Source organism: Microtus ochrogaster, chromosome 4 (genome assembly GCF_000317375.1).
Source record: "Microtus ochrogaster isolate Prairie Vole_2 chromosome 4, MicOch1.0, whole genome shotgun sequence".
In the NCBI taxonomy this organism is placed as follows: Eukaryota; Metazoa; Chordata; class Mammalia; order Rodentia; family Cricetidae; genus Microtus; species Microtus ochrogaster.
In genome coordinates, this window is record NC_022011.1 from 47,329,014 (window position 1) to 47,337,159 (window position 8,146).

The 8,146-nt window shown below is 50.6% G+C and overlaps 2 protein-coding genes across 2 annotated transcripts in view; one reads left to right on the forward strand and one right to left on the reverse strand.

Annotated features, from left to right (window-relative positions):
* Coq4 (coenzyme Q4) overlaps nucleotides 1-1,270 on the reverse strand; it is a 9,257-nt gene extending 7,987 nt beyond the window's left edge. Inside the window, exons 1-2 of the mRNA XM_005346166.2 lie at nucleotides 1,168-1,270; nucleotides 956-1,087 (exon numbers count right to left, since the gene is read on the reverse strand). Of these exons, the coding sequence (XP_005346223.1) occupies nucleotides 956-1,087; nucleotides 1,168-1,240 (205 nt within the window). The 5' untranslated portion in view covers nucleotides 1,241-1,270. The remainder of the gene's footprint in view (nucleotides 1-955; nucleotides 1,088-1,167) is intronic.
* Nucleotides 1,271-1,873: 603 nt separating this feature from the next.
* The window catches only part of Trub2 (TruB pseudouridine synthase family member 2), a 13,295-nt gene continuing 7,022 nt past the window's right edge, over nucleotides 1,874-8,146 (forward strand). The window contains exons 1-5 of the mRNA XM_005346167.3: nucleotides 1,874-2,023; nucleotides 3,288-3,419; nucleotides 4,567-4,641; nucleotides 6,194-6,255; nucleotides 7,349-7,430. Of these exons, the coding sequence (XP_005346224.2) occupies nucleotides 1,915-2,023; nucleotides 3,288-3,419; nucleotides 4,567-4,641; nucleotides 6,194-6,255; nucleotides 7,349-7,430 (460 nt within the window). The 5' untranslated portion in view covers nucleotides 1,874-1,914. The remainder of the gene's footprint in view (nucleotides 2,024-3,287; nucleotides 3,420-4,566; nucleotides 4,642-6,193; nucleotides 6,256-7,348; nucleotides 7,431-8,146) is intronic.

Consider the following 8,146-nt stretch of genomic DNA (forward strand, 5'->3'; position numbering starts at 1 on the left):
AGACCAGGCTGGTCTTGAACTCACAGAGATCCGCCTGCCTCTGCCTCCCAAGTGCTGGGATTAAAGGCGTGCGCCACCACCGCCCGGCAACAGCTGGTATTCTTAACATTACTAACCTACTAGAATGTGGCAGCTTTGATCATCAGAGTGTGTGAATGACTTTCATATCCCATTTCCAAAAAAAGATTACCATGTTTTTACTGATTAGTACAGGCCAGGCTTAAGATTAAATGGCGATGAAGGGCTGACGTAGCTAAGCTGACGGAGTGCTTGGTTAGCACACTCAAAGCCTGGGGTTTGAATCCCAGCATCACATACCTGTAATGGGGCCAGCATTCTCAGGGTGGGGAGGCAGGACAATCAGGAATTCAAAGTCATTCTGAGCTAAGTAGCGAGTTAGAGGCCCGCCTAGTCTATATCAGGCCTTGTTTTAACAAAACAATTCTTTAAAATGGTGCTAGATTTGAGTGCAGGTACAATCACTAGATGTGACTTTATAGGTCTTCTTCCCCTCTTTCCCGTCTTCTTTTCTTTTACAAAGACTGGCCATGTAACTCAACTGGTCTTGAACTCATTCAGCAAAGAAAACCATGTTCCTGACCTTACCAAGTTTACTACCTAGTGAGAATGTGACAATGTGGTGTGTACTGTCGAGTCATTCAGTCCAAAGGTTAATATGCATGGATGACAGACTCTCTCAAGAATTACAAAAACCCAGACCTGTATGTAGATTTCACGCTTCTTTTTCCTCTCCTCCCTCTGCCCAGCAGATTCATTGCAGTGACTTTGGCTAGAACCAGGCACCTGATTATCATAAACGTTACTGGGGACTATGAGATTGACGCAGCCAGGTTTGGGTGCCCGCGACTGCCTGATTCTCCGGTCAGGAAACCAACTCTGACAGAGGTCATGACAGAGGCCCGGGCATTCAAGGGCGGGGAGCAAACGACTTTACCGTGGCGATAGGGGTTGTAGAGCGCCATTCCCGCCGAGCCTGCGGCCAGCAGTATCTTTTGCAGCGAGGTGGTGGGGATATGGTCCGGGTACAGCGGGCGGGTGCCATGGCTCCCGTTTCTGAGGGGAACATCTACGGGGCAGGGAAGGGGTACAGGTGAGAGGAGCCCGGTTCCTCCAGTCGCCGCGGATGCCCAGGTCAGGGATGCTCACCTACAGCTAGCAGCAGCAGACCGCGCGGACTACTGCGGTGCCGACGCAGGGAGCGAAGCAGCAGGGTCACCATGGCAGCGGATGTCCGCGGCGGGTGGGCGGGGCTCCGCTGGCACGACGGAGGCCGGAGAAGTCCAAAGGCTCTACCGGGACGGCACTCACTGTGCCATTTTGATCGGAAGTGCTGTAATATGGACCGGGGAATGAGAAAGAAAGTCACAGGATCTGTCTTCCACTGACGTAAGACTTCTGCTGTGAGCTAGGCGTTATTGATAGCGCATGCCTGTCAACCCAGCACTTGACACCTGGGAGCCGGAGAATCAGTTCTAGGTTCTTCTTGGCTGTTTTTAAGTTAGAAGCCAGCCTGGGCTAATTGAGACCTTGCCTAAAACACAAAGAGCGGTCTGAATTACATCTGTCACCCCAGTATTTGGGAAGTAGAGACAGGAAAATCACGAATTTTTGGCAACATAGCAAGTTCGAGAGCAGCCGGGATATATGAGAAACAAACAAAAACTCCTGAAAGGGATTCCCGAAAGACCGTAACCGAGAGCTGTGCAGTTCAACATTCGGCCCTATTTCCTTTTCCCCACCTTATGTTTTCCCCCGGAGGACAATGACAAAAGAACCTCTTCCGGCTGAGGAAACATGGCAACGACCTACAGTAGGGACCACATTTGGGACCGGACCACATGGCTCTTCCGCTTGCATCCCAGCTTCTGGATGATGTACTGCTGAGTGTCAGCCATGGGGTCTTCGGGTCTGGCTCGACTGCAGGGGCTCTTCGCGGTCTATAAACCTCCCGGGCTGAAATGGCTGCACGTGCGGGAGACCGTGGAGCTGCAACTGCTGAAAGGTGAGCGCTTCGACTCCGACCCCACGGTTCTGCATTAGTTACATCTTGATTCGGATCCTGCCCTCAGACAGTCACGTGACACATTCGCCTGGTTATAGCCGCTTTCTTGTATACATTTCCTTACTCCCCACTCTCCGCTGTTTTCTGCTAGAGAAACGCATTCCATACTGTTGGTTTTTGCACGGTTACTATTATAGAGATAGGGTCTCTAGTAATTAATTAATACGACCTTGAAATCAGTAAGGACTTCTCCTGTCTCCATCTGCCAAATGCTGGGACCACAGGCATGCACTACCACACCGAGCTTCAAACCACAAACTTTTGTCTTTTTTTCTTTCTTTCGTTTTTTAAAACAACTCACATGTAACCTCATTTAGAATTTTGATGCCCTTTCCTTCACTTTCCAAGGTTTAGACTACATCAGTGCACCACCACCTCTGTTTGTGGTGCTGGGGATGGAACCCAGGGCATCTTGCGTGTTGTGTAAACATTCCATCAACTGAGCTACATTTCCACATTTCCAGCCCAGTCTTTCTTAAGGACACTTGTGTTTTTGGTCTGGGTTTTTTGTTTGTTTGTTTGTTTTGTTTTTTGTTGTTTTTCTTTTTGAGACAGGGTTTTTCTGTGTAGCCCTGGGCATCTTGCGTGTTGTGTAAACATTCCATCAACTGAGCTACATTTCCACATTTCCAGCCCAGTCTTTCTTAAGGACACTTGTGTTTTTGGTCTGGGTTTTTTGTTTGTTTGTTTGTTTTGTTTTTTGTTGTTTTTCTTTTTGAGACAGGGTTTTTCTGTGTAGCCCTGGCAGTCCTGGAACTTGCTCTGTTGACCAGATTGGTTTCAAATTCACAGAAATTTGCCTGCCTTAGCCTTCTGAATTCTGGGACTGAAGGCATGTGGTGACCCCCCCCTTCCCCACCATCCATGTCCAGCTTTTATTTCTCTAAAATAATTTATCTTATGTGCATTGGTGTTTTGCCTGCATGTATGTATGTCTGTGTGAGGGTGTCAGATTCCCTGGAGCTGGAGTTACAAATAGCTGTAAATTGCTGTGTTGATACTGAGCATTGTACCCAGGTCCTCTTGAAGAGCAGCCAGTGCTCTTAACCTCTGAGCCATCTCTCCAGCCCTCTCCCCAATGCCTTTTCTTAAGGCCTCTCATTCTATTCTCTACATTACACAAATCTATCTTCTACCCTACCATAGGTCTACCCCTTCTCCCAGGTGTTGGGACAGTGTTGACAGTGTGCTCCTTTGTATTCAGGTCTCAATGCAGCGAAGCCTCCGGCTCCTGAGCACCGTGTTCGCTTCTTGCTAGGCCCCGTGGAAGGCAGTGAAGAGAAGAAGTTGACTCTCACAGCCACGAGTGTGCCCACCCTCTCCACTCACAGACTCGGTAAGGCAGAGTCAGGCAGGAGGCTGAAATCCAAGGTCCTTAGGGGGAAGATGTATGTACACATTTTAAGCTTTACAGTCCGTGTGGTTTCCTCAGCAGGCTCAGCTTTGCCATTGTAGTGCAAAGCAGCTCTAGATAGTATGGAGAGGAGGGAGCCTTGCTATATTCTGGTTAAGACTAACACAGTTGCACACACCCGGAGTCCTGTCTGCTAGGGAGGCTGAGGCAGGAGAGGATCACTTAAGCTCAGGAGTTCCCCGCCGACCTGGGTACCACAGACCGAGTCTCAGAACGAGACAGACCTATGGACTGTAGTGTGTGGACTCTGTGGAAACTGAGGACTGCAGGTAGACTTAGGTTGTTAATTGATATTTGCCCTGTACATGCTGGGCTACCTTTCTCCTTACTGTAGTTCTGTGAGGTAGGTCCTTAAAAAAATGTATTATTTGATGTATATGTGCAGTTGTGTGGATGCCAGGGCGTGGGTGTGGAATTCAGGGCGTCTTTTGAGAGTCAGTTCTCTCAGTCTGCTACATGGGTCCAGGATCAAAGTGAGGCGAGCAGGCTTAGCAACAAGTGTCTTTGCCCACTGAGCCACCTCACCAGCTGGCTTTTGTGTCTTGACACAGAGCCTCCTATAGTCCACGCTGGTCTTGAATTCACTCTATAGTTGATCCTGATCGTTTGCATCTGCCTCTAAAGCACTGGGATGCATTAAGCTGTGTTTCAGTCTTTAGTCATTGAGAGACTGAATCTGGGCCATAGGGTGGTGTTGTAGACAGAGTCCTAGGTCTCACGGAGCCCACAGTCTCAGTGGGAGAATGGCCAGGTTTTCTGTCAGCAGATGCCGGGCAGAGAACCCCCCCCCCAGTCTTGATCCCCAGTGTAATATCTGGTCTTGGAGCCTTTCATGGGGAGAATGGTGATAGGGCAGAGCAAGGAACCTCGTGGGTTCTCTTTTCTCTGGATCCAGGGAACTGGGGAAATAGTCCTGGTCCCAGCTTCCATGGAGGGGAGGGGAAGGCTGAGAAGCTAGCCTATCATAATTTGAGCCCTAACAGCTCCTCTGTTCTAGGAATGAGGGCATATTCCAAAACCATCCCCAGGGCTCATCAGTTGAGGAAATGAACTGGCTTTTTCTTTCCAGTACGTGGCCCAGCATTTACCAGCCTGAAGATTGGTGTTGGACATCGCTTGGATTCCCAGGCTTCTGGTGTGCTGGGTAAGAGGTGGGCTCAGCTTAGGAGTATGGGTCTGTGGGCTGGGGAAGGATCAGGAAGAATCAGGAACCCAACCCATGTTTTGACCGACCTTCCTTTCTCACCGCTGCTGTCTCCCGTGATTTCATGTGTCTCATCAACTGGGAGGATGATTTGTGCAAGGGGAGGGTCCACCTCTGTCGAGGGACTCCTGCATGACCTGTGGTTCAAGGCCTTTTAGGGTCATTTATTTACCAAACCTGTGGTAGATGCTATATGAGTGTGAGAGAGAGAGAGAGACTAGAGCTGGGGTGACCTGGCCTTGCCAGTAAATGCTCATGTCCCCAGAGGAGCCACCATTAAGTTAGGGTGCAGCCTAGGCATATGGCTTTGTCTTCTGGCTAGGGTCTGGATATTGCCAGAAGCCCTGAGTCACAAGCCACCTGTGGCCTCAGGGCCGTGTGGTAGCTGCATTGTCCAACCTCTGCAGTCTTGGCTCCCTCATCTTTCTTCCTGAGGTGCAGACAGTCAGACATAATCTCATGTCTCCTCCCTGTCCTCCTCTCTAGCTGTGAATGGAAAACCATTCATGTCTTTAGACAGACGGATAAACAGATCAGGGAACAGGCAGGAAGTGGCCCCATAGGCCACTGTTCTAAGTCTTTCTTTCCTTTGTACCCTTAGCTTCCTTATGTGTTGCCTCCCCCAAGCCTGAGCTTCCTTATCTGTTTTACTGACTCAGAGCTTAAGGGCCAAAGACATTAAAAGTTAGAGTCAGAGCCAGGTGGCCCAGGCCTTTAATCCCAGCACTTGGGAGGCAGAGGCAGGCTGATCTCTGTGAGTTTGAGGCCAGACTGGTCTACAAAGTTACAAATTGAGTTCCAGGACAGTCAGGGCTGTTACACAGAGAAACTTTGTCTCAAAAAAACAAAAAACAAAAACAAAAACAAACAAACAAACAAAACCTAAACACAGCCCAGATACTCACTCACTTTTGCTTTCTGAGATAGGGTCTTAGTGAGCCGAGGCTGGCTTTCACCTCACCGTGAATGACTTTGAACTCTTGATCCTCCTTCCCGAGCACTAGGATTGTAGGCAATTGTAGGCACGTGTCAGCTTGACTTGGATTTAATTAAAGTTTATGCAGTTATGTATTTATTTGAGACAATGTCTGACTACTTGCAAAGCTGTCCTGGACCTCAAGGTTCTCCAACCTCAGCATCCCAAGTGCTGGGATTACAAGTGTGTGCCGCCCCTCCCACCCCAAATGCAATTACAATTTAATGGAGCGGGGACAGTGGTCTCTTGCTGTGGGGGTGTTTCAGAGCCCCTTGGGAGCTTCCTCAAGTGCTCAGGCCCATTTCCCACCATGAGCCAGATCCCAGTCTAGCCCGACCCTGGAAATTAGGGTGGACATCTGCTCCGAGGGGCTTCCAATCTGGATGTCAGAGCTCTCCGTGAACCTTTCTGGCTGCAGCAGCAAGAGAAGGGAGAGTGTTTTGGTAGCAGGGAGCGGCAAGGGTAGTTCCCAGGGAAGGGGACTCTAGGTATAAGAGGGGTCTGGCTACCTTCCAGTGCTCGCCGTGGGACATGGATGCAGACTCCTCACCAACATGTATGATGCTCACCTCACCAAGGTATGGTACTCCAAAAATATGGGGACAGCCTGTTTATCCCTTGGTTCTTTCCCAGGGCTCACACTGACAGGAAAGACCTAAGCCACCAGCAAACCTTTTCTGTCACCTTTTGACTAGGAATAACTAGTGATAGAGCATCAAGTACCATCCCTGCTCTACTCTGCCACAGCCATGAGCTGTGTGTGGATCCCTTCACGGAAACCTCACCCCACTTACCTGCTCTCCCATTTTCCGGCTGAGTAATTGAGGCTTAGGGAAAAGGTGCTCACCAGGGTCACAGTTTGTGTGAGCTTAGCAGCTGAAATTTGAGCTTGGATCTGTCCCACACCGCAGTCTGAGCCCAGCGTTCTGTTCTCGCTGCAAGGCCGAAATGTGGATGTCACCGTCCTTTCCTCGGGCTTCCCCAGGGCTGGGTGGGGCCATAGACTGGTACTGTGATGTCTGCTGAGGGGACACTTGAGCTCTGTGTCTTCAGTGCTGACCAGCACAGTTCACAACCCCGATTCAGGGTGTGGGGAGACACTCAACACTAAAAAAGTACAGAATCCATCTTCTGCCCTCCTCCAGCCGCAGGCCGTGTGTACTGGGGGGAGCATCTTTGTGCTTCAGTTTCCTCAAGTCTGTATGGGAATGAAGAGAACATTCCCTGAGACAGTCTCGTTGAGGATTAAAATGGCTGCAGATGAAACCTTGGCTCAGTCCCTGGCAGAGTACAAACTGAGTCAGTGTCACTGTCATCGCCGTCTCTGTCCTCCTCACCATCATCACCCCAGGAAGAGGCAGCTTCTGGACAGAGTTGGCAGAAGGGAGTTCTCTGAGCAGTGAGCCCTGGCCTTGAGACTTAGCCCGCGCAGGGGCTGACAGGACCTGTGTGGGGTGACAGTCTACTACAGGCGGGTAGAGACTAAAGCTGGCACCGTGCCAGATCACTGGGAGCTGCCACGAGCTCCAGAGCAGAGCCCACACCCTCCCCAGGGTAGAAGGGCAGCAGGCTCGCTGTGTTTGGCGCTCCAGTAGGCTCCATCCAGCATCAGCCTGTCACTTCCTTAGCTCCAGAGCTTAGAATGGGGACTTCCCTGACCTGTCTCCACAGGCTTACACAGTGCGCGGCCACTTAGGCAAGGCTACAGACAACTTCTGTGAAGATGGGCGGCTGATAGAGAAGACCACATATGGTGAGTCGGAGGTGCGCCAGGAGAGGTGGATGCCTCAGCCTCCCTTTTTCCCGTCGCCTTGATCCCTGACCCTTCTAGATCACATTGGTGCCTGTCTGGTTCTGGCACACCAAGCCCAGGCCGCAGCTTTGCACTTACCACCTGTCTCCCAGAATGCCCTGGGCCTGCTTCCTCACTGATTCAAATGTTCCCCACCTCGGCCTTGCAGTAGATGCTCACAGAAGGGAAACCAGCTAGTGGTTGTTTAAGATCTGCTTTTGCACTGTCCTCACGAGACATGGAGTGGGAGCTTCATCGGTGGCCACATGAGTTGTACAGAGCCAAGAATCATATTAAGTGTAGGTGTGTGGTGATGGATGGAGGATAAGTGGTTTCTCACTAGCCCTGTATTCCAAGACAGACCCCGGGGCTTCAAGTGTTCCTTCGACAGCTGATAGTTCTGGGCACCAGCAATCGACCAGGGGCTGGAGGACACAGGGTGGATCACATGGGGCCCAGTGGTGATGAACTTGGCTTCACCTGCCCGTCTTTGGCAGCAGATTAAAGATAGCCACGTATCAGTAAAGCCGTGTTTGGACGTCCAGTGTGTGTCAGCATCCCAAACGCATAGAAACCCTGAGCAAATCTTCCTCTCGGAGAGGTAGCTTCGCTTCTGCCTCTCTCTCCACTTTTCTGCTTCCCCCTTCTCTGTCTCTTTCTCCTCTTCTCTCCTCTCT